At 37.9% G+C, this 27,457-nt stretch overlaps 1 protein-coding gene across 1 annotated transcript; it reads right to left on the bottom strand.

Moving 5' to 3' along the window:
• Positions 1 to 572: 572 nt before the first annotated feature.
• Positions 573 to 27,223, bottom strand: LOC144436080 (calcium homeostasis endoplasmic reticulum protein-like). The gene is made up of 17 exons (XM_078124760.1): positions 27,109 to 27,223; positions 26,222 to 26,392; positions 25,425 to 25,654; positions 16,668 to 16,805; positions 15,874 to 16,025; positions 15,229 to 15,340; positions 14,727 to 14,816; positions 13,743 to 13,893; positions 12,073 to 12,303; positions 11,349 to 11,540; positions 9,487 to 9,821; positions 8,810 to 8,943; positions 7,987 to 8,193; positions 7,264 to 7,506; positions 2,245 to 2,330; positions 1,371 to 1,565; positions 573 to 711 (listed from the first exon to the last, which is right to left on the bottom strand). The coding sequence occupies exons 1-17, from the start codon at positions 27,134 to 27,136 to the stop codon at positions 695 to 697; spliced, it is 2,712 nt and encodes a 903-aa protein (XP_077980886.1). The 5' UTR covers positions 27,137 to 27,223; the 3' UTR covers positions 573 to 694.
• Between the last annotated feature and the right edge of the window lie 234 nt (positions 27,224 to 27,457).

The raw sequence follows: 27,457 nt of genomic DNA, 5'->3' as shown, positions 1-27,457 counted from the left end.
TATTCAGATTTTGTCTATTTTTCTTTCCATGATTCACTGACTGTCAACTTTGAATTTTCACAACAACATGGAAAATAAATATTTAAAACACTCAAATGGTGTTGCAGAACAATTGATCATACTAATATATTTTATTTATTACCAAAATGGTCAACACACATCGATTCCACTTGAACAATATCCAAACTGGAAAACTGGAAGTAATACTCCAAACACATGCCAAGACAATCAGTCAGATGGTCGATGACTTTGTAATCGTCAAAACACACACACACACACACACACACACACACACAATTTGCAATGCCTGTACATACTGAACTGCAGTTCAGTCATACTAACTACAGTATTGTATTCCTTTTTGACAAAGACTTTTACTCCAAATCCCTGACGAAAATTCCCCATTCTGGGTACAAAAAATTAAATACGATGTTATGAGGAAGACTTGACATTAACGGTCAAAAATAATAAAGCTTCATTCTTGTGAAAAACTGTGTATAGCTGTTGTTTGTAACAAAAACTGTGTATATCTGCTGTTTGTAAACAAAGTACAAAATAACTACAATGTCCACAAAAAAGTGACTTTATTTTTACCACAAGTTGAAATGTCAGACTTCTACAAAAACTTCACAAATGACACACAGACCTCAGTACAACTACGATAGTGGTACCATTTCCTTTTTATCTTGATATTTTATTCTTTCTTGGTTGCTGAAAAACACAACAAAAACCAAAATGAAATTGTAGTTTATGTCATCAAACAGTGTATATACAATATAAATATAAATATACATGTACACCTTTATTTGATGTTATCCAAGATGTACACCAAAGATTTAACGGAAAAAAATGGCTGGATGGGCAAAGAAGGAAAAAGGGGGTCTTTATAAAAATTGAATAACAATATTAAAAGGCATTATATATCTGGCATGCTATGATAACCCACTGTAGTACACCTCGGTACTTGTTGACCTCGGTAGTTCGGCTTTACTGGTTCTCCTAAAGTTGGGCCCCTTTTTCTGTACAACCTCTCAGTACACAAAACCCATACCCGGGATTTAATGATTACTGTCATCTGCTATTGGATTATCAAGTTTTTGTAAAAGCCAATTTACACTCAAAACTGAGCATGTGCACATGAAAAGGTCTCTGTGGTTATTTGTGGTTGCTGTAATAACTAATCTAGGTTGATCAGAAAAGATAGCCCTCCTGCAAGGGTCTGCCCTGTCTGGGAATAACTTTTTCTGCATTTCGTATATTAACTCTGAATAACTGATAATGCATACATCATATTAATTTTCCAAACATGCACAAGTTATCTATAATTTGATGTATTTCCATGTAAGAGCTACATAATTTTTTATACTCACTTTCTCCTCGGGCTTCATCTCTTGCTTTCATCCTGGCTATAAAGGAGTAACTTTTACTACGTCTGAAACTCTCAAACGGGTCATTGATGTCAATACCAACACCTTTGAACTGGTCACTTTTAGTTCTGATGTCACCACCCTTGATTGGATCTACTATGCCTTGTTCATTGGCACCAAGGCCTTGACCACTCCAGCCTATCAAAACAAATATCACAAATATTTAGTGCTTGCTTTACAGCTTTTTAAAAAAGCAGATGCAAGTTACAACATAAGTTATTAATCAATACTGACCTAGGTGGATCACTACTACTTGTATTAACCCTGGGAGTATTAATCATGACTGACTTAAGTGGTCCAGAAATCACTACTCCATGTAGAGGTAATCAATACTGAACTAGGTGGTTCAAAGTGGTGCGATCACTCCATATGGTATTAATCATGACTGACATAGGCAGTTTAGAATAGTGTTATAACATGCAGTGTGATAACACTTGCTGTTGAAGTTGTAGTGCCAGCATAGTATTAGCACTAAGGTAAACAGGTTTGAAACTGATTAAGTTGTACATCAGGGAGTGAAATCCAGTGCCATAATCACAGTCACTATTTATATAACTATGTAAGCAACAGTGTTCTACCATGGTGAAAAACTATGAAATGTATCTTGGAAATGCACAGTCGTTACAAAGTTACACAACATTTAAAAGTATGGTCCATGTAAACGTATGTGGTGTGGAAATTCACAATAATTTATATTGTTGATAGTTTATGACTCAGTCACTGACCTAATATCAATGATAAAAAATAGCATTTCTTTACCATTATCGACAACCACAATTGACCAAAAGAGGAAAAAGAGCACCAACAAGAAACTTACCCATCTTAGTCAGAAGCTGATGTCCTTTGTTACTTTCATCAATTTTAATTTGTTGTCTTGTGTTATGAGTATAGAATGGCTGTTGACTGTAAGGTAAGACACACCAAAGTATAATTTATAAGTTGCATATGCTAATATCAACTGCCTAAACATCGCCTTGAAGAGCTGCGTGGTTTTTTTCCCTTCTTTTTGGCATTTGAATCATATTTAATGCTGTCTTTCGTAAACGGCATCGATATAAAGACCCGGTGACTACACTTGCACTGAATTGAGTTACTCAGACTGTCTATTGCGTGAGGAAACTGAGTTTATTTCTCTCTGCCTTGGTGTGGTGTTTTGCGTGGCTGAAGTCTACGTGGACTAGAGCGTTTACCAGGTGTTAACCTTGCATAATGCCAGGCTGCAACGACTGTGAAGAAGTGTCAAGTCGAGTCCGAATCTGTCAAGGAGATCTTGTTCTGTGCCCTCCATGTGAAAATAGGAGGTTTGGAAACCGATCACCGCCTAGCCTTGTGAGTAATTCTATAAGTAGCAGAAATGATAATATAGGCAGAGCCAACTCCGAACCACAAACACAATGTGGGGTAATAATCAACGAGTTAATGTGCTTTATTACGAATAAGGTTCATGTGCTACCTAATGACATTATCGTAGAACTCTGTATCAAAAACTTCGAGGACAGTGAAATAGAAAAGGCAAAGAAAACCCTTTTCGACTTTGTAGGTGAAGGAAAGTTTGGTCGTTATAAAAAGCGTCAAGGTCAACATAAGAAATCGAACAATTTGAATGACATCTTGAATATGATACACGAAACTGACCCAGGTGACATGCCTTGTTTTGTTGCTCAGGATTTGTCAAAACTACCACCTGTTGATATAACTCATGTTGACATTTCCACAATGTTAAAGGAAATCCGATGTCTTCGCTATGAGCTTACCACAATGAAGGAAGAGACATCAAAAAAGATAAATTTAGATATACATGACGATCTTAATTCTCTGCGATCCGAGGTAACGGAACTAAAAGAGATGTTCAAGCATTCCGGAGATAATGACAATGTGAATAGTATTAATGTCACATCATCTAAGAGTTGTCAGTTACGTGTAGTTGGCACAGCTGTCAATGAGAATGTGACTTCTCCAGACAATGAATCAACATCTGGACCTACCGCTGAACCATTGGATGACATGGGTGAGGTGCAGCCCTCTCATCAACATAATAAAGAATCATTCCCTCAAAAGTGCCCGTCATATGCGAATGTCACAGCATCTGGTAGCACTATCCAACCGAGAGCTGTTGCTCGCAACGATGGCAGCTTCACAACCGTGACTCGTCGGCGTCAAAGAAATCGGCGGCTGAAACCAGTGATTGGCAGTGACCCAAATAAAAATGATGGTATGTTACAGGTTGTTGACTCGCGTCCTCCAGCACGTGTGTTTGTAAGCAGGCTACAACCTCACACTTCAAGTCAGACAGTCGTGAATTTTATCAGATCTAAAACAAATATAGAGTCAAAATGTGAAAGACTAAAATCTAAGTATGAAAGTTATGCTTCGTTTGTTATTGAAGTGCCACACGCTCAATTGCCAGAATTGATGAATGCCTCTGTATGGCCCGAGGGAGCATTGGTGAGAAGGTACTACCAATCTAAATCGAACTAGATGGCTCTACGTATAGCAACCTATAATTGTCGTGGTGTGAAGTCGGCAACCGAAGCAGTAAAGTGGTTGTGTAACGAGCATGACATTGTCCTATTACAGGAACATTGGCTGAGTAAAGGTGACCTTCCGTTGCTCTCAAATATTCACAATCAATTTTACGCAACCGGTACCACTTCCATGAATGATGGTAGCGGCATTAGAGTTGGTAGACCCTACGGTGGTGTGGGTATTATGTGGAAAAAATCTCTGACATCAACCATGAAGCCAAAGGTCTGTTACTATGATGACGACCGAATTATTGGTCTTCAACTACAATATAAAGACAGATCGCTTCTTATTATTTGTGTATATATGCCAACTGACTGTGACAATAACTACCATATATTCCTGAATTATCTATCCAAAATAAATAATATCATACAGGACAGCGGAATTAATAGTGTGTTTGTCTTGGGTGACTGGAATGCTGATCCGACAAAACCGTTCGGTAGAGAACTGAACTCATTTTGCTCAGAAAATAATTACACTTTGTCAGATGGTGTCTTTGTTAACTCGACCATTGAACGATTTACATATGTAAGTGATGCTCACCACACCACATCATGGTTGGATCACTGTGTGTCGACCCCGTCAGCCCATGCTAGTATTGAGTCGATTAAGGTCCTGTTTGATGTCGTTGCATCCGATCACCTACCACTATCTATTAAACTTTCTACGAATGATATCCCACCACTGGACATATCCTGCAGTGAGGATAACTTGTTTACTCATACTAATCCTCGAGTGCAATGGAACCGTGTTAAAGACAATGACATCCATTTGTATAAAACTGTCTCGGACCACCTTCTTAAACAAATAAGAATACCAGTTGAAGCACTGTTGTGTACTACTAGGAGATGTATATGTAACCATCACAAGGAAAGTATTTCGACCTTTTACCAGGACATCATCCAAGCTCTATGTAAGTCATCGTTACAATGTTTTAAAAATGGTAGTAGAAATTTTCATCCTATTCCGGGTTGGCATGAATACGTGAAAGAAGCCCACGATCAAGCAAGGGATGCCTTTAAACTTTGGAATTCATGTAACAAACCTAGATTTGGGCCACTTTACAATATAATGAGCTCTGCACGTGCCAGGTTTAAACACACGTTACGTGTATGTCAACGAAACGAGCATATATCACGAGCTGATGGCCTTGCAACTTCTTTGAGTCAAAATAACTGCAACAGCTTCTGGCAAAAAGTTCGTCTCGTAAGCAGTAAAACACCACCCCTCTCATCAACTATTGATGGTAGATCTGGTCAGGGCAATATTGCGGAGATGTGGAGTGACCACTACGCCACATTACTGAACTCTGTTACAAACAATTCAAATGAGGATTACGTTAAGTCTTGGCTGAACACACAAGACAATTTTGATGACTTTACTCAAATTAAAAGTATTGAAATTTTGACTGCAACTAACAGTCTTTCCACTGGAAAGGCTGCCGGTTCAGATACCCTTTCAAGTGAACACTTCAAACATGCAAGTAATCGTATTCATTTCTTATTAGCTTGGTCTTTTTCAGCTATGATTCACCATGCATTTCTACCAGAGGACCTAATGAAAACTATGATTGTTCCACTTGTCAAGGATAAAACAGGAGATATTACCAGCAAAGACAATTATAGACCAATTGCACTTTCAACTGTGTCTTCAAAAATACTTGAACTTATAATTTTAGAACGTTGCAAAGCTATGCTTAATACGGAAGATTTTCAATTCGGATTTAAGCAGAATCATTCTACAGACCTGTGCATTTATGTCATGAAAGAAGTTATTAACTATTATCAGTCATATAATAGTCCTATATATGTTTGTTTCCTTGATGCAACTAAAGCCTTTGACCGTGTAAATCATTGGACACTTTTCAGAAAACTAATCACCAGGGGTGTACCTAGTCACTTTATCCGTTTACTTATGGTCTGGTACAGTACCCAGACCTTTTGTGTACAGTGGGGTCAGGCAAGGTCATCTCTCTTTTCTGTCACAAATGGGGTTCGCCAGGGTAGTGTTTTATCACCTCAGCTCTTCAACGTGTACATGGATGGGCTGAGTACTCGTTTGATGACGAATAAAAAGGGTTGTAATATAGGTGGAGTAACTATTAATCATCTTATGTACGCTGATGACCTGGCATTAATGTGTCCTTCAGTAAGAGGTCTCCGTGAGCTTATTTCAATATGTGAAAGCTATGGCATCGATCATGACATAATGTATCACCCAAAGAAATCAAAATGTATGTACTTCATACCCCGCAAGAGTCCTCTTAAGATAGACTACTTACCTCGGGTGACTTTAGACGGAAAAACACTTGAGGTGGCACATAGGCATTCTTACCTTGGCTATGCTATGTCAGATAATTGTTTTGATGATGAAGCAATTAAGAGTCAAATGAGGCGCTTCTATATTCGTGCCAATACGCTTCTTCGAAAGTTTCCACTCTGTTCGACTCATGTCAAACTCTATTTGTTCAGAAGTTTCTGTACAAATATGTATTGTTCACAATTATGGTCTTTGTACAGCAACAAAAGTTTAAACGATCTCAGAGTTGCTTATAACAATGCCTTTCGAATCATTATGGGCTATGCACGTGACTGCAGTGCAAGTGCTATGTTCGTGTCAAATACTGTTCCAACTTTTGAAGCTCTTAGAAGAAAATTACTCTTCAGATTTTTTGACAGGGTGAAGAGTAGCTCGAACTTATTAATTTCGGCGGTATTCTCCTCCGACTGTTTTTTACGCTCGAAGATAACTTCAAGATATATGAATTTAATGTATTTTTAAAATATCTTTTCTGTCTGTCTATTTTAGAGTGCTCTTTTTAACGTTTGTCTTGTGTACTATGTAAATGTTGTGTTTTTTATAGTATATGGGAGTGTATCCTGCAATAAAGTTATAATAATAATAACAGTTAACTAGTGAATTTACAGTCTTTGGCTCAATATTATTGAGTGTTATCATCATGTTTCATAGTAAACTGTTCATCCTAACTCAGGATAAAGGTACAGGAAAAATATACTGCTATTAAATGTCAAAAATAGCTGAACATACATGTACAACAGAACTGCATGTAAAAGTTTGAGCAGCCTCTGTTTAACCCTACAAACAACACATGTTATCCCCGGGCACTCCGGTTTTCTCCTTCCTTTCACTGACACTATGGTACTTGAGCACTGCCCAACTGGTGACCGTATTTAAATTTCTGATTTTAATTTGGATTAATAAAGTACAGTATATTATTATCATAAAAAGCTGTGATGCAAAAAGAAATCATCTATGTATACTTGAGTTTGTAATCAATAGCAGTACTTACTAATAACTTGGTGGCGTTCTACTTCTTGATCTTCTTTTTTTGGGTCGATCACCTGACCTTTCACTTGACCTTTCACCTCCTCTATCACCTGAACGATCTCTAGTAGTAGTAGGAGTAGTAGTAGTAGGAGGAGGAGATCTTGACCGAGACCTTGAACTCCTCAGATAAGGTGGCGAATCTGAAGCTGATCTTGACCTAGACCTTGACCTTGATCGTGACCTTGATCGCGACCTTGAGTAGCTTCTAAGATAGAAGGAAAGATTGATTTTATGAACGATACAAAGTTACAGTACAAGTTTTGATATAGTCAATGACACCCTTGCCTATAGTAACTTTTTACTGTACATATCCCAGTGTTCAAAGCACTTTACAATGATAACATCTAGCATGGACCTTCAATGGCACAACGACCATTTATACTTCCCCAACTCCCTGGGGAGCAGAAGCTCTATTGCATCCTCTAGGATTAAATCCTTCATATAGCAACCTCTATCCTAACAGGTACCCCATTATAGAGTTGGGTTGACTGGAAATGACAACGTATGAAATAATCCAATACAAGCACATTTGATGAAGTATGCCCCTGATGAATGCAATTCACAAAATTGTTGATAACAACATCATGTACATACTAGGAAATAATGCATGTTTACTGTGTCTTAAAATGTCAGCACAAACACTTGCACATTTGTACTTGCAGACCTGTAAATAACTTGGCTCTACCTTCTTCGTCTTCTTGGTGACCTTGACCTTGATCTTGATTCTGACCGTGACCTTTCTCGTTCCCTTTCTCTAGATCTGGATCTTGACCTAGACTTGTAGGACCGACCAGTTTTCTTGTGATCCGTATCTTCCCGATCTCTTTTAATCTTGGCATACTTTTGCTTAGCTCTGAAGAATTCATATAGTCCATTCTGTTCCCAACCCTCACTAAAAGAAAGAAAAAATTGATAAGTAACAATGTGTTTTCATGGAATGTAATTCAAATACAATTTGCTTCAAAGTTTTTGTTGTCAACTCACATTTTTTTCTCTTGTTTCTATTCAAAATTAAAGATTGCTTTGTTTCATTAATTTCCATTTTTATACCAGCGTGAAATAATTTCTTAGTGAGATTCTTGTTTTAAGAATTGTAAAATAATATGATATGGTGGCAAAATTTGCACTTTTCATGATAAACTTTGTGTAAATATTCCTCAACTACATAAATACATTACTTTGTTACTATGATTCTGGTAATCCAGCCTTCGGTTTACTAAGAGAGACACAAACTAAATCTATTCTTCTTCAATGTGGCAGGTTACACAAATGAGTGACAGCGGTTCCTCTGTTGTGTGACTGTAATCACTCTGTGATCAACATAGTGTAAAACATTGATGTCAAACATAAAACCAAGATAAAGAATAGAAGATACCAGTATGATTGCCATCAAAAGTATAACACTTGACACAGCTATTGAAGACACGTTCTGATAACACTGGTAGGAAAGAATAGTAAAATCAACTTCCACAAACTGATTGATCTAGTGATTCCGTGACTAAACTCACCTATTCCTGGGTCTGTCATGTGATGGAGGTGAATAGAATGTTTCAACTGCTGCAAGTAATCTCTCCGTTGGTGGCTGTGGTGGCGGTAGACGGATGTCTTCTGGATCTAGTGGTTCATACTCTGTGTCTTCGAGCTGTTAACAGTGAAATTGGGTAGGAAATCAATCAAACAAAGATAAGTGCTATCTGCTATTATTAGGCCTAAAAATTGTGTGGTTCCGATTACACTCAATTATAGAATAGGTGATGTAGATAGATTTTTTTTAGGGGGGGGGGGGGGCTCATTTTTTTTCATGTGCGAGTGTCTAGTTTTGGTCGTTATGTTTTGTATTGTTTTCCAAATGGTCTCAGAGTTATTTGTTTCTTCCTATTAGATATACAGCCATTACAGATTGGAAGAACAGTTTTATATCTTTTTAAGTTGATATTAGTTTTAACAAACACTATTTCTTATGATACTTCACAATTTCATTCTATTTTTTCTCAAATACGTAAAAAAAAGTTTAAGGTTGGCAGTGAAAAACCAGGTGGGGTCAAGTAACTGGACACAAATGGTATATTATTAAACTCTACATACCTTAACTAATGGTGCCATTAAACCTGCCGGTAAATCAAAGTATGGCACTTTTGGCATACATGATAGATCTTTTGGGTCTGTTATAACAATCACTACCTACCTTAACTAATGGTGCCATCAGACCAGCTGGTAAGTCAAAATATGGCACTTTGGGCATGAGTGATGGATCATTTGGGTCTGTTATAATTGGAATTGTTTGCGCAGGTGCTGGTGGTAGTTGTCCTGGAGGGGGTGCTCCCCCAATGGATGGAACACCAGGACCTGGGGGTAGAGAAGCTCCTGGGGGCACACCAGATCCAGGAGGAGGAGGAAATATTGGCGGTGGTTTGGTGAAATCTGGTGGTCCGCTTCCTCCAAGTGGCCGGCCATGGTTGTATTCATGTACTAAATTAGGTGGTGGTGGAAAACCAGGTCCTTGTGATTGCTGGGTTAAACCTGCAAGTAACAATCATCACTGTAATAATCTACATCATGTCTTCAAAATAACAATAAAGTCTACAATTTATGAAGCCAGTTTTTATGCTCTGTCTCACAATTAACAACTGTCACTGTAATAATCTACATATCTTCAAAGAAGTGATAAATTCTACATTTTATGAAGCCAGTTTTTATACTCTGTCTCTTCCTAATGTCTTTCACTTTCTACAACAGGACACGTTCGTCCAATTACATTCCAGTTCAAGATTGCTCAACCATCAATCATCGACATGTCCTCAAACTTGATAATCATAACAAAATGACACCAATATGTGAACTTATTATCTGTTGCAATGAAACTATCCATTCACAGGTAATCCACTTCAGTGAAACACGTGATACCATACCCATGACTTCTGTAAATTTTGAAATTTTTCACCTGTTTTTTCCTGGTAATTATCAAGACAGGTCTGTAAAACTGATTTTCTTGATTATTACAGACAGACAGACAGACAGACAGACAGACAGACAGACAGACAGACAGACATTCATTGACATTTTAATAAGTTCCCTAGGGGAGCTAAAAACTGATAAGAGATAGATAGATAGATATAGAATGAAGAGGATCACACAATTCTTCTTTCTTCCTACTGATAATACAGTTGTCACTTTGAACTTATTAACACCATTAGGATTTCGCATTTTACGATGATGCAAAAGCTAACTTAAAGATGAACATGCATGATAAAGGATGAAAACTGTCATTAGTTATAACACCCTGGGTATCAGAAACTTTCCCAAAGGAAATGTTAAAATAATGGCAAGATTGCAGCTGTATATTTAGCTATGTAACTTCTTATACATGTAAATAACCTGTATTATTGCATCCCATAATAGCAGCAAAATAAGCATGTCATATTTCTAAACCTGATTGGAATGGTTGTGATGTCATATGAATACCATGTACCAATGGCTGTCCTTTATCATTTTGTTTAACAATGCTTTCCTCAACTTGAAATGTGCCCCAGAAAATAAACTGTTTATTTAATAAACTTTTGCTACTTCGTTCAAGAAAGCTGAAACTTATTCTCAGTTAAAATCAAGAAAAAACAACAGCGGTCACCATATAAAATTTTGAAATAGAGGTCAAAATGAAACCATTTTAGAATCCAATATGGCCACCAATTACCCATGTTAACTCCATGGGAAAATAACAGGTTGTTAATTTCCTTGAAACAAGGTAATTGACCCCAAATTTCTTTTAGTATGTATTAAGGAAGAGAAGCAAGCTACCATATGGCAAAGTTCAAAGAGAAATTTGATTTTCAAAAAATTCATCTACAAGGCACATTCTACCTTAACTGACAAGCAATAACAGTAATGTGGCAAGAAATTAAATAAATTCCTTAAAAATGAAGCTCAACTTTAACAGAAATGAACCGATACAAGAAAAATATTTGTTGTAGGAGATGAAATGAAGGCAAATAATGAAAACACAGAAGAAAGTAAAATTGATGATTTGCAAGCCGCTTGCTGCAAACATACCATGCTGATAATCAAATCTTTGTGGTGGCACTTGGTGTTGGAATGGCGGTGGCTGGTTGAAAGTTGAACCCTGACCTTGTGAGAATGACGACTGCCCAAAACCTGAAGATGATGACCCCTCACTGAATGGTGGCTGCGAGGATGCTGTCTGTTGATTTTGTTGCTGACCAAACTGTTGGTTTGTTTGCGAACCTACCAAATGCAACAACAACAACAGGTGTCTTATAAAAGTATTTGATGACATGAAAAGATGATAAACAGACTTTTTTTGTTGAGTTTCTTTCAAAAGTCAAGAATAAATGATCTACAGGTTATAGCATACTAACAGTTCATTGACCCTTTGCTCTGTCTTGGTTGACAATGACTTACACAGATTATAATGCATCAGCTGTCTATAGGCCATTCCAGACTGCAAACAGGAAATTGAGAATACAGCGCCCTCACTCCAATCGGGGGTATCATAACCTCATAGTACTGTTTCTTAAGATTTTGTCCCTTGGTATTCTATAGAAGTGTAAATCAGGGGTGTTTTTTGTATTGTTCAGACATCGAGGAAAGCAGCAGTGCTCTCATGATGAACCGGGTAACCTATACCATGTATACCCCAAGGTACACACAGACAGGAAGAAGAGTGCCACCCATGGCAAATTTTGGAAAGGCTGATTGACTAGTAGCTGTGACCTTTGACTAACTGCAACCTTTGCCCTATTGAAAAAACACTGACCTGGTTGTGGAGGTGGAGTAGTGCCAGGAGGTCTTGGCTGTGATTGGTTGTTATCTCCAGTTGCCATGACAGCTGGTGGTATAGCTCCTGGTTGTTGCTGGGTCTGTGGTGGCTGTGATTGCGTCTGACCTGGCTGCTGCATCATAAAACTGGGAGGAGGTACATCTGACTGGCCTGGTGGTGGGGGGATTGATGGAGGAGGTGTACCATAGCCTGCAATGTTGTAAGTTACTATCATACAAATTTACAAATACATCAAATGTTAATATCGGGTTCATTTCTGGTTTAAGTTGTTGAAGCAAAGAAATAGAAACAGGTCGTGTTAGAATAAAGGCATGTGAAAGTATGGCACTAATTCAAATTGACTGAGTTTATTAAACTTATGAGATAAAGGCGATACACAGAGAAGATAGAAAGTAGATCATTGTAGGACATCTTAAATAATCATATCATTCTGACTTCAGTATCTTTTGTCATTATACATTGAACTCTTTTCTCAAGGGTTGTATATGTTAGCACGCCCTCAACAGTTACAATCTGCCATTATCCAACAAAAATTGACCAATCATAGTTTCCGTTTATAATTATATTATCCATGATAATGGTTTTTCCAACATGGCTGCCCCCGACAACGAAATCATTCAACGTAGTTGAAAAGTACTTCGATATAAAAGACACTGATACAGCTTTAGATGCAAAATTGAGCCAACGACATGCTAGAGTGTCACAGAATTGACAGAGGTATAGGCATTGCCATCTTTAAAGATAGTAAGCGCAATGAGGCAGCTACTGCTATCATAGGCAAATCATTTTAACCATTTTGGGGTGTACTAACGTATACAGCTCTCAAAGAAAAGAGTTCAAAGTATGATGACAACAGATAATGAAGTCAGCATACCTTGATTATTCAAAGCTTTGAAAGGGTCTAATTTTTACATCACTACAAATATATATGATGAGTTACAGGATTTCTTTAATTTTATGTATGCTTTAAATCAGACATGAGTGTAATTGACAGATTATTTCTAGTACTGGATGGACTGATTTCAGTTAGTTGGTTGGTTGTTTTTTTTTTGGTGTGTGTGTGTGTGTGTGTGTGTGTGTGTGTGTGTGTGTGTGTGTGTGTGTGTGTGTGTATGTGTGTGTGTGTGTGTGTGCGTGTGTGTGTGCATGCGTGTGTGTGTGTGCGTGCGTGTGTGGGTATGTATGTATGTATGTATGTATGTATGTATGTATGTATGTATGTATGTGTGTATGTGTGCATGTATGTATGTGTGTATGTATGTATGTATGTATGTATGTATGTATGTATGTATGTATGTACGTATGTACGTACGTACGTATGTATGTATGTATGTATGTGTTGATGGTTCTGATCTAGTGTCAGTGATACAGGTTGTCATGGTATGCGAGTATACATTGCGGGGTGGAATCAGTTTGTTCTGGTATCAGTATCACGTTATAAAACATGACAACATCTTACATATTACAAGTGACATACTATTTCTACTTGCACTGGACAGATTTCAGCGTATTTGTATGGATGCTTATCATCTAGTGGTACAAATTGTTGTAGTGATATCAGGTTGTGGTGGTGGCAGTGCCAGGTTGTGGTGGTAGTGTCACATTTCTGTAGTACCATGTAAATATGGTTGGTGTTTGCAACTTACCCGATGTGCCTGGTGGTACTGGTTGTTGTGGTGGTGGTGCCATTAAATGGTTGACAAATTCATTGTGTTTTTTCTGAAGTTGTTGGTATTCTGTCTGAATATTGGACTGGATTTGTTGAACAATTTGTGAATGGTCTGTGATCAGATTTGCCTGTAATCAAATATATTGTATATTACAGTTAACATCACGCTAGAGATTTGCCAATAGCAAGTGATAGTTAAAGGACTATGTTTTAATCCTGGGTCATTACATTAGTGTTACTGAATAAGGACTACATGGGTTCATTCTTTTGTTCTGAACCAATTTTTTTCAACAGCTCTGCCAAACGACTCGATTTTCACACCTTAGATTTTAATCCTAATCTAAAGTGAGCCTTTGACTATGCTTCTGGAAGTACAATACTACAAGGTGCTGCAATAGTTAACCCAAAATATAGGAAGTCATGCAGATAGTGAACATATTTCCTGGTTTCCAACAAATGACCAGAAAAGATGTTACTGGTTGTAACACCCTATTAAGGAGAACACTGGCCCTTTCTGACTAACCACAAGTAAACCCAGGAAATATTTCCCAATCTAAAGCCCTCGCATCAAATAACTTCCTTCAGTGACAACACTGGAATATACAGTGGAACCATCCACATATTACTCTGGTAATTGAGCCTTTGGTTTACTAAATAAGATAGACACAAACTAAAACTATTGTTGCAACTTGTTGATGCAACTCTGAGAAGCTACTGAATGGACGTTCGTTTAGTTATACTATAGTCTCAATAGGGAGTTCAAGTTCCATAACTTGCAGTATAGTGTTTTGGGACTTCCAATGTTTACACTATCTTGATCACAGTGTGATGAGAATCGCACAACAGAGGAACTGCAAACGCCCACTTGTGTAATCTACGAACAATAGATTTAGTTTGCATCTATCTTAGTAAACCGAAGGCTGGATTACCAGTGTCATACTATACAGTGACAGCTACTTACCTGGTATTGGGACATTGACACAACTGGATTCTTCAATTGTTCTATTACTGCAGGTTCAAAATATTTGTTATTCTCCCATAAATGCAGCAACTGTAAAGTAATTCATTATACAAAAGAATTAATTAATTTTGCTGTATTTTTTTGGTTTTCAATTCCATTATGGGAAATTTTCATAACATATTTACCTGCCAACCTTTACTATAAGTATTGTAAATATCACAAGTATAAGTGGTTTATTTACCCAAATGTATAAATGATTATAAAACCTTGGTAACAACAACAAAAACAAAAAAGACATGGGTAAATGGGGAGTCAAGAAATAGCTTACAGCTAGTGTAGCTTACATTCTACATTGTGAATGATAACAATAAGAGGGTTGGTCATTGATGGGATTGAAATACATACATAACTGGGGGAAAATGTACACACTAAAGTCTTTTTTACTACATGATAAGTCTGTACAACAAACAAGTGATTCCCCTGTAAGTTTGAGGTGACTCACCTTTGCCAATTTTTGTTGTTTTTCCTCATCAACTCCGATATGAGTACTACAGAATATAGGTACTGCTACCTTTTCCAGGCCTTTCTGAAGATCCTGTGCTTGTTTACGTACACTGTCAAAACACAAATCAACTACAAATGTAAATACTAACTAGTAGCACAATCGTCAGATTGATCTGCAACTACTGTAGGATAAATATGAAATATATTATCATACTATATTGATACATGCTTTTACATCATCATATCATATTTTCTAGGAATGAAATCAGAGGGCGTAACTGTAAGCAATACACCAATTGTGAATCTAACTGTACACATGTGAACCCCACAGAAATAACATTAGCTTGAAGTTTGATTCCACACTTTTTCATACTTAACATTATCTCTAAACTTCATACACATGCACTGAGATCTTCAATAGGTGAATTATAATGTAGTCAGTGTCTTGTCTATTGGAATGCAAAAAAATCTGGTGTGTCTGTGACATCACCGTTCACCTTGATTTTGTCACAGTAGGTTTTGAACCTGTAAATGTCGAGGAGAGAACTCTGATAGGTAATACAGGGGTACATGTACATTAGGTTTTGGACCTGTAAATGTCAAGGAGAGAATTGATAGGTAATACAGGGGTACATGTACTTACCAATGATGCAGTACATCATTTATTAAATAAATAAGGTGTAACTTGAGTTCAAAGCTGACACCTTTTGTAGTTACACGCTGTAGAAGATATTCAGCAATCAGCTGACAGTGCTTTGGACTCTTGGAGTTAGTGAAAATCCACTGCTTGCCACCCTATACAATGACAGGTAAAAGATAAAACAATGGGTTTTAATCATTATTCACAGTAGGCGTGGCTTGCATATATCTTAAGATTATTTGCATACATAGTCAATTTCAAATACAGTATTTTCTTTGCACCTGTCAAGAATGGGTCATCACTGTTTATGGTGAGTGTTGCTTGCATTATATTTACAGAAATAGCAAAATTACCTCTGGATATTGCATTCTTTGTACAACTGTCAATCATGGTAAGACTTCATTTATCTATTTATTTATTTATTTCCAGGATAACCAATGGCAGCTATGTCCATTTACAGGCTCCTTAGGTTCAGTGTTAGTGCAGGAGGACACTGGAGTACCCAGGGAAAACCTGCATTGTTTGGTAATGTCAAACTGAAAGACACTTACAGTGTGGTAAATTTAATCAAACCCTGAATGTGTTTGAACTCTGACCGCAGTGGTAAGAGGCAAGTGGTTTAACCACCCGTCCACAGACAGCCCTTACTGGCATATATAATCAAGATAACTTATATAAATTAATAGTTAAAGTACTCAGACACATATCTTGCATGTTTTGTACATGTCATATATGATGGATGTGGCTTGCATATAGAATCAGATAATTAACATAATTAAAATAGTGAAAGTACTCACAGATATTGCATCTTTTGTACAGCTGTCAATAATCGGCTGTAGTTTTTTGTCAAAATCTGATAAATCCAATTCGAGCTCTTCAGCTGTAGATTCAATTCTTTGTTTCTTGGCTTGAAATATGGCAGTTTCTATCTTTTCCTGAAATCATAAAATCATTCATATTTTAGAAATAGACAAAATGTCACCACTGAAGTAACTAGTTGTAAACACAACTGACTATTCTAGTCTACATATTGATACTACTACTTTTGCTTTGGACAATACATCAACAAGACTAACTGCCAATCAAATTTCAGATTTTGACAAATCATTTTCATGCACGCACGCACGCGCATGCATGCATGCACGCACACACGTATGTACGCATGTATGCAGACAGACATACATATACCTCCCTACCTACACACCTACACATACCTACCTACCTACCCACCCACCCATACACATACAAATATACATATATAGATAGATAGATAGATAGATAGATAGATACATTTCTACATACACATGTACATACATACAGTACATACATACATACATACATACATACATACATACATAAATACATACATAAGTAAATACATACATACACACACGCATGCATACATACATACATACATACATACATACATACATACATACATACATGTTGTATTTCTGTCAACAAATATCGTCCTACCTGTTCTGACTTACAATGTACGTCAGGTAGAACAACAACTTTCTTGTTGATACTGTGTGGCTGCATATATATGATTTCTCTTGAAGTTTCTCCAATATTCAACCATATACATGCTTATCATAGTCCTAGGGAGGAAGTTCCGCTTGCATGAATTTATATAGTTGACTTCTCTCTCCATTGAGGGCGACCTCACGGAAGGCTCCATTAGTCATATAGGGACAGTTTTTAGTGGGACATTAAAAAACGTTCATACAACACTCCTCCCAACTTCATTGAAAAGGGGTGCACCCTGAGGGAATATAGTAGGAGTGATATAGCCCAAGAGTGCCAACCGGGGACTATTACTTGGGGAGAGGGAAGGACTACACAATCATAATGCCTTAAACAACTTCCCATTACATTTTACAAGGTACCGCCGACTATCATTAAAACAGCTATTGAATTATTTACCCCACCACTCACGAGGTACAAATAGTTACTAGTTAACAGTTGCAAGCAAAAGTGATATTCCAGAGGGCAAGTGTGGTATTAGTTATGCTAGTAGGTGTAGTTGGATGTACATGTAATTAGTGTAGATGAACCTACCTATAGGTCAAGGCACAGTCAATACATCATGTGATAGCTGTAATACATGTGTATGTTTTTGTAACATGTGTATTGCTGAAATTGGATTTTATCGATTTGCGGAGATATGGTCTATCAAAGTTCTTCCAAGTGTGGTAGGTTTGCAGACAATCGGTATAAATTTCAACTTGGTTAAGAGTTCCTTTATATGGTGGACCGGTTGTGCAAGGCAATTTTTAGTGAAGTCTCCACAAATAAGAGTGTGGCAAAATTTGGCAGAGTTAAGTGACTCAAGTAGTTTTGTTAACTTGCAAAGAAATATGGAAGTTGTGTATGTAGGTGGTCTATACAAACAGATAATGAGCAGTGATTTCTCAGGAACAGATAATGTATATTACCCCTGCACAATGTGCTGTGAAAACAATAATTAAAAGTTTATAATGATATGCAATTACAGGTTTTTGAAATCTTTGATCTCTTAATCTTACTTGAAATGCTGTTGAAGGACTGTTTTAGACTCATTCATGTTAACACATTGCACACATGTAATGATGTATATTCTTTGACCGAGTAGTCATGAGCCAAGCAATGACTGTGCAAACATAGAATTGATGTTTCAAGTTCGTGATTTTCAACCAATGAGAGAGCTTGTTAGAAAATATAAACATAGAAATGATGTTTAATGTTACAATTTTTAACCAATGAGAGAGCTTGTTATAAAATATAGCTGCCATATAAGAATTTCATTCAGCTACTGTCTAGATTGACATCCCTGTAATAGCTGAGCAGTGGAAAAGTTTCCCCAAGTAAAATAAAGAATAAAATTTCATTGTGAGAAATTTCTCGCAAACTTTCATGAAGTTTACATGTAAGATATAACTTTTCTGGGAAGATATTTTTGTAAACATTCTCTAAAAAATAGTGAAAGTGTGCTGTGGTTTATAATTACAATCATGGAGGTCCTGTTAGTTGTGCATATTTGACACCATATTTGACACTGGGGATGCATTTTTTAGGATGTACACATAACCGGGTACAAACAGAAGACAAAAAGGCTTACTGTTAACCCACGTACGGTTCCTGTTGCTTTGAAGTTTCAGAACAAGACGCATGAGACAAATAGTCACCGTTCTATCTTTAAACGATTTTGTAAATCTCTATGTGCAGTGTGACCTGTGAAATTTGAATATGACCCATCGTATGCAAAATATATCAACAGTTTCATGTGCCCCATGGCCATTTCCTGACATTGAGAGCACATCTTGGGTAGTTTCTGAACTACGTGCGATCATCATTATCTATCTATGTGATTGGTTACTTATTAACAGACACTAAGACGAAGTTAGAAAAGTCGATAGTCAGCCATTATGGCAAAGTGTCTTCCCTCCTAGGGCGAAGCAATGATCAAATAGACCACACTTCACTCAGATAATTCATACCACCACATCACCATTTAATTCTCACTAAAACTGAAACATTTTCTTTTTGAGCTTCGTTACTAGATCGAATGCATTATGTGAATTTACCATTCAGGACATCATGCTCTTCATCTGAGGTGAACATGGTTCACACGAAATGTTAAGGCATCGCTCAAGAATAAACGAATCTTTCGGTGTATACCGATTTAACAGTTGTCTTCAGTGATGTAAAATTTGTATATTTTTTTAACGCTTTTACAACTGTGTCTCTGTAAAGTTTAAAGTTAAAGCTTCGTTCATGCCATGGAATTTAGTTTGTGCACTACAGTACTGTACCATAGTTTACTGTGTAGCATTTTTATGTACTGTACTCTGGACGGTCTGACTCCGCACCCCAGTCCAAGTAATTTTCTAACTTCATGTCAAATTAAAATCTGTACGATTTATGGACCATGAAAGGTAAAGACGTAAATTTTGGCACAGAGAATGGATATAAACTAAAATTTTACTATTCAAAATTTGGTGTACTTTCACACAATATGAACCCACTTTGCCAGCTACGGTAAATTCAACACAGATGTACATAAATATGCACAATCATTAAATTGAGAACTTGCGAGGTCAGATTAAAATATGTATGAAATATAGACCACATAACATAGAGACACCAAATTTGGCACAGATAATGATTATAAACTGAAATTTTAGTCCTGGATAATTTTGTGTTGTTTCAAGCATCAGAACCCATATTGTCATCCGCACAAATTTCAACACAGACACAACATAGTCATTAGCATATATTAAACTCGTAATATGACAACTTGCAAATTCCTTTTATAACGTTTATTCAATACAAACATTGCCAATCAATACATAATACGCTAAATTTGAAAATTTAGTCAAAACCTGATTTGCGTGGTTATACGCAACAGAAACTTCCGCATAGTCATCACGATGTTGACAAGTTTGCCATCGTAAATGCGTACACAGAGTTGGTCTCAGATTCAGAATCAGATTCACATTGGGAATATTATGTGTTTGTTAGTAAGCTTGATATTCCAAAAATTGAATCTGTATTGCAACTTTTTTTTAAACATTTTAATCTTATATAAAAGTCTGTAGAAGTAATATTTTATGATGGGTGAAAAGTGGGACATTTTCTGTACTCCTTATGTAACAATTTCTCATTGAACTGCTTTTCTTCTGGTGTTATTGTGATTTTTTGGAATATGAGACTGAAACTGAGGCTCAATATGAGCTCATTGTCCTCCCATGTGAATCTGAGACCAACTTTATACTACATACTCATACTTGGAGCTTGTGTTGAATGAAAAAAATTTGAACAATGAAATAGGATCCATCCAATTGTCTATTGGCTTTCATTGCCTCAAAATAAGCTGAAAAAAATTACCCAAATGAAATATCATGTGTAAAGTACGCATAAATCTTGACATCAGCATCCAATATACCCCCTAGGTAAACCGGATTTTGTAAGTGGAGACCGCAATGCAATGTGGGTAGCACCATAACATACTGTGCGGGATGTAGTAAGGAAACGCCCTCTCCAGTCGACAAAGAAAGAAACCATGTGGTGATTCGAGGTAAACCAAGAATTCCAGCGGGGCCCCTTAGGCCCCCTGGAATTAATAAACTAACTAGTCATTTAGTCTACTACACAATAGCTACATTTTGTAGCTACCTTGTCTTTACCAAGTTATTGATAACGAAAATTGATCCTATAGCTAGGGGTTCAAAAAAAATGTTATTGTCTCCTGGTTTGATAACTGCCATCCCTAGCTATAAACTAAATACATTTCTTTGGATAGTACACTGTCGTTAGTCATCTGTTCACTTTCTAAGAGGCTCCTAGTGCCATTGGCAGTGTACTCATAAAGTGCTATTGGCCGTTTACTAGGTATATTTACCCCTGTAGTCTGGAGATCTTCAACTTTTACCTCCGAGACGGCACCAAGTGTCATGACATGCTAAACTGAGTTGTACACTACATAATAAACCACTTCATTACCTTCTTCCCCCTTATGACTTAAATGGGGAGGCCTATCTTTGGGGAAAGCCATAAAGGGCCTGAGTGTTCCTCACTGTGATAGGGAGTAGTTCATGGAGAGTAGTGCCCCGAATATTGGCAACCAAAAATCCAACACCTCCTATATAAAGGGGGGTGTTTGGTTTAGGGCCACCGGGAAGGGGAAAATAGGGTGAGTCTGTCTCAAGGATTAAGCGGTCTTCAGGTATCTGTGATATTGCTGATACCTGAAGGGGAACGCCATGCCTTACACTAGCTGTACACCCAAAATAAGTATTTGGGAAGTGGGTCAGCCAGAGTTGAATTTGTGGGGCATCCCCAGAGAAGCAATGGAAATGTATGGGCTGTTCTCTGGGGCAGTACTTACGTACAAGCTGTAACACATCTTCACCAGGTTTCCGTCCATACGGGTCGCCATCACCTCCTCGGATATGTAACACAAGGGGCTTTGAGATGGACTTCTCCTGCAAGACTTGTAGGACTTGTTCCAGAAGTTCTTTCTGTTTAGGCCAAATAAGTTCAGGTACAGTGTAGTCCAAACCCACTTCACCCACAGCATCAATGTTTTTGGACTCTATTAGACAACAGAACTTCTTGAACTGTTTTGGGGACACCTTGCTGGCATGTTTTGGGTGTAGTCCTACAGCCTTCTTCCAGCGGGGATTGGGGGATCCTATATTCCGGAATCTGCTGGGGTCACAAAATACCTCCACACCACCAAGTACTCGTACTGGGTACTTAGGTACATGTTCTTGTTGTCGTGCCAACAGGTCATCTGAGTCTTGTGGCACATCGTTCTTCTGCCCCCAACTCGATTGGACACGATCCAAATGGAAATGTGTGTCATACACCTCCAAAAGGTCAGATCCATTATCGGGAGCAGACAGACTCTGTGCAGTAGTCTTAGGAGCTACTAATGGGTTAACAACAAGGTGGTCGAGGTACTCACCAGTTGCTGATGTGGACACGTCTGGGCCAGGGCCCTCACCAGTTGTTGATGTTGACATGACTGGTTCAGGGCACTCACCAATTGATGATGTTGACATGTCTATCAATTCTGTCTGCATACTGACCAATGTACCTCCATCTGCTTCTTCCTTGGTGTCAAACATATGGTAGAACAACTTTCGTTGTATTGGAGACAAGAATCCAAGTAATACTAACAGTACTCGCCAATGGACCAGCACTGCCAGAGAATTTGGAGGGTGTAGAGTGAATTGGGGGTTATCACGCCAGTTCAATTCTCTGCACAACTGGTGCATGATGATGTGGTAAGAGTCCGAGACTTGAGCATTGATAGGGATTAGGTCTTGCCCACATCTATTGTAGAAAGTCAAAAGGTCGTGTACAGGCCCTACACACGGAACATCAACAATCCAACGAGAAAGTGTTTCTAATGCACTTATTACACTCTCTGCATTCATGCTAGAACCATGTGCCCGGAGGGGTGCAGGTAAATGGGAAGAAAAGGTGTGGGTTCTCTGGTTCCTATTTACCTTTCTGCAATCCGGTAAGGGACACTTAAACTGACCTTTTAACAGTTCGGGTGGCCTAGGGCAGGGGAAACGGAAGGTGGGTAAAGATCCTTCCATTTCAGGGGGTGGGGAAATCGCAGTCCGGGGTCTTTTCCGACCATGACTCACCTGTCCACCCTTCAACAGAGTCTCTTTAGCCTTACTATGTCCACCAGTCTGTTTTACCCTCTCCTGGGGAGGTGATATCAAAGTCTGAGCATAGCTCCTACCTTGACTCACTCGTCCACCTTTCAATGGTAATTTAGACTGTAGAGATGTATTGTGACTGGTGGAGATAGGTGATGGAGTTCGTCCCCTCCACAAAGGTGACACAGCCGGTGCTAGGAACTTGTTATCATCCTTTGCACGATGACTGATTCCACCCTTGGGCTGGACCTTCATTCCTATTGCTTTCTCTACCAATCTTGGGTTTGGGGGTGCAAGGATTGCTGTACCTGTCTTTGGACAGCGGATATAATCTTTGTCTGCTGGAGTTGGACTACAGTGTTCCCAAATCAAAGTGGGGCTGGTTCGTGTTTTCACAGAACCCTCTCCTCCCTGTGGTCTCCCTTGAAAAAGAGATTCTGCAGCTCCTGGAGTAGGGGAAGTGATAGAACTGCAAATCTTTACCCTAGGTAAAGAACCAGACATTCCTTCCTCAGTGGTGTAAAATCGGTGGGGTTGCCCTAGGATGGGGGTTCTGGTGGGGGCTGCAGTCTCGAGGTCCTGCGTTGGGCATACCTTCGCTTGACTCTCCAAGACCGCTTGGATCCTCCTTTGGGGTAGTCGGAGGCCATAATACTGCAAGAGAGCAAAAAGAGGAATATACAGTACAGTTAGCTGCAGGCTGGGCAAGCATACTCTTGATTTTACATGCTGCCTTTGGTGTTATTCTCACACAGGTTCCATGGTACCATTCAGAACAAGAGTCACATTGTATCATAAACCCACCCTGATATGGTTTCCTACATATGTAATACACTGTAGCAGAATCGCTTGTACTTACTGTGTTATACTTAAATTTTAAGATCCAAGGTGGAATATATTTACTACAACACAGTTTAAGCCTGTCATGATTTGCCGTGAACATGGTCTGTTTTAATTTGACCTTGTATAAATAAGGAGTATATTTACTCATAATAACTGAGGGCCCTTTCCATGGGCGTAACAGTTAACGGCACTTGTATCGAGTATATATACACAGTCACCTACTTGTAAGATTGTACATTCACTTGAAGATCATAATTCCTCTTCATAACCTCTTGACTAGTTCTCAATTTGCATCTGGCTATTTCATGAGCTGATGTGATTGCCTTTTCTAAATCAGGCACAAACTGGGAGGTATCATGGGGATTGGGGTCACCTTCCTTGGTTAACTAAACACTAGGTCAGCAGGCATGTTAACCTCTCGGCCAAGTATCAGCTTATTTGGCTGAGTACCCAGCACTTAACATGTGACATTAATGCCCCAGCAACTTTAGGACTATGATAAGCATGTATATGGTTGGATATCTGAGAAACTTCAAGAGAAATCATATATATGCAGCCGCACAGTATCAACAAGAAAGTTGTTGTTCTGCCTGAAGTAAGTCAGAACAGGTTAAATGATATTTGTTGATAGAAATACAACATATTGGCATAGTTGCTCCCGAATCTGAGCAGAAACCTTGGAATTTTGCAAACTTTTTTGTTGTGGTAAGCCTCTTGGCACAGGAGTGGAAGTGCCAGTCATCTTGGAGTTGACAGGGTTTGTCCCAAAAGTCAAATCTTAAAGTCAAATTTTCAGTGGGACAAAAAAAAATTCATACATCATACATACATACATACATACATACATACATGCATGCATATATACAATGTATATATGCATGCATGTATGTATGTATGTATGTATGATGTATGAATTTTTTTTTGTTACATACATACATACATACACCCACATACATACACACACACATACATACATACATACATATATACATACATACACACACACATACACACACACATATATACATACATACATACATTGTGAGAGAACAACCAAGTTGTATCACAAAATTTTGCAAATTATTACTGTGCCTTCTCAGTACTAACAAAAGACAGTGTGTTAAAACATAACACTAATAGCATACTAGTATATAATCAGATGATTTGCATAAATGCACGTTATTGTATGCTATGTCATGTACACCCCTTTTCCGTAGAGCGAGTCAGTTGTATTGAATAAACTATCAAGATCAGTGAGCCTAATCACAAGGTTTCATGTTTAGATAGACATCATAAAAATAACACACAAACATCACTTACAATGTGTGGGCTCTGTATTTAGTTACTGGAATAAACAGTAACACTACTACACATGGTGTAATCTGTTGAAGTTCAAACAAAATCCATGGTCAGTGCAGTGTAAGTGATGCATGTGTGTTATATTTATGGTGTCTATCTCAATATAAAACCTTGTGATGAGGCTCTCTGATCTTGATAGTTCATTTCATAGCTTTGACTCGCTCTACAGAAAAGGGCTGTAAGACTAACCTGTTGTCGTTTCATAAGAAGTTGTTGAGTTTTCATCAAATTATTCTGGCTCTGTTGAATCTGCTCCTGTACCTGCTGCTGCTGCTGCTGCTGCTGCTGTTGTTGTTGTACTTGTTGTTGTTGTACTTGTACTTGTGGTTGCCATGGTGCTGACTGAATAGATTGACGAGTGATAACTTCTTGTATAATCTGTTGTTGCTGAGCCAACTTTTGTTTCTGCTGTCTCAAAACTGCATAAAAAGACAAAAAGTGATACAAATCATGTCCTGATCTGATGACTTTCTTGTTGCTGTGACCAAGTATTGCTCTAGGTACTAAGGTAGTAATTGGCATCAATCGAAAGCAACCATTTCATTAAAATCCTGTTTTTCCCAACTTGTAGGGGTTTTTTGTGTGTACAAACAAATGTCCCCCTTGGTAGAAAGAGGAGTTTCAGCTCCAGTGATATGAGTAACTTGTTCCTGTTCAGCACCATAGAACATTATGTCGTACTGGATTTTGGCGCTATACAAATTATTTTGATTGATCGATTGATTAATGTCACATACTTCACGTCTTGTAGACTGTGCAGTGAAATCCTCCCTTAGCACCTAACACAATTGGTCAGCCTTACCCATAGTATACATCTAGAAACCCTGTGACTGTACAGTTGAATCATAGACCCGTGGTGGAGGGGGTCTATGGTTGAATTTGATCTTCCATGCCAACTACAGTACACACGTCATAACAATGCATTTCATTACTTTACACTGACAAAGAAATAATGGATTTGATATACTTATTAACTTAATACTTACTCTGTTGTTCTGTTGTCACTTTGTACTGATAGTAATTGAAGTACTCCCCACCAAATAAGAACTTGAACTTGGGATTATCTTTTTGTTTTGACTTTGTCATTTGTTCAAACTCTGGACCATTTCGTGCAACAAACTGTGCCAACTTGTCAATAATGTTTCTCTGTTCTGGATCTAAGGACAAATGGAAAAATAGGTTATGCGTAAATATGTTTGTAACAAAAAGCAATTCAATAAATCTAATGTCTACTAGTACTACAATTTATATAACTATAGAAATAACCTTTCTAGTAGACTTACAGTCTCTGAGAGAGGACCACTGATGGTTTACAGTTACAAATCAATATTATGTGAGAGCCAGGGCAATGTTCAGGACTCAGTACTCTACTATCCATAATTTGCACCCTGCTATAATTTGATCATATACCCGGCTTTATTTTCACTGTCCCCGTTTAGTTCTCTTCATTCATACATCTCTCTGAAACAGCTGTGTTGTTATATTATTACCTCACTACCGTAGTCTGTAGTTGTTCTGTTTACCACATATTACAATACATTATTGTGTACACTGTAATTGTATGCTTGGACTTGGAGGGAGTCGCAAAAGGAAAACGTGTTGATTTTTAATTTCTATTTGTCGCAATGAACATACATATGTACACCTGCAGTGACTATACGTGATACATATTTTGGAATTCAATGACTGTGGGTACACATTATCATTCATGATTCAATAATACACATAATCCAGTGTTCCCCCTTGCCTTGGAGTGTGTACTGACAATGACACGACTGAGCTCAGTCAGTCAGTCAACACTGTCGAGTCGTCGATTTTTCTTGACCAGATGAATATTGTAACAACATATTATGCAATAATAATACTAATTTACCTTCTGGTGGCTGTGATAACCCCTCCATATTTGGAGAAATGTGAACAGAGCACCAATATTCCAAGAGTAAGCGGTATGATCCAAGGACCTCGACACTGAGCTTGTAAATCGACGCTTCAACTTACACAGCACCCATTGAGGGCGCACTTCACCAATCAGTTTAGTGACGTTTCATGCGAGTTTCAAAAAGCATTTTCATTATTTTACGCTAAAATGTGACCGATTGATGTAAACACCCTAACTGATATGAGCAATATTAGTAGGAATTCATGTCACATATTCAGAATCACTAAAATTGTATAAAATAGCGCCACCAGTAAGTCTCTTATTTTGGCCTCTAGAGGGCTAA

The sequence above is a fragment of the Glandiceps talaboti genome, chromosome 6 (genome assembly GCF_964340395.1).
Source record: "Glandiceps talaboti chromosome 6, keGlaTala1.1, whole genome shotgun sequence".
Lineage (NCBI taxonomy): Eukaryota > Metazoa > Hemichordata > Enteropneusta > Spengelidae > Glandiceps > Glandiceps talaboti.
This window is presented reverse-complemented; position numbering and strand designations above follow the sequence as displayed.

Coding starts and splice junctions, on each gene's coding strand:
- LOC144436080 (XM_078124760.1), bottom strand. CDS start 27,136: ATGGAGGGGTTATCACAGCCACCAGAAG. Junction 16,026..16,667: donor GTACAAAAGATGCAATATCT/GTGAGTACTTTC, acceptor GTCATTGTATAG/GGTGGCAAGCAGTGGATTTT. Junction 7,507..7,986: donor TCACCAAGAAGACGAAGAAG/GTAGAGCCAAGT, acceptor CTTCTATCTTAG/AAGCTACTCAAGGTCGCGAT.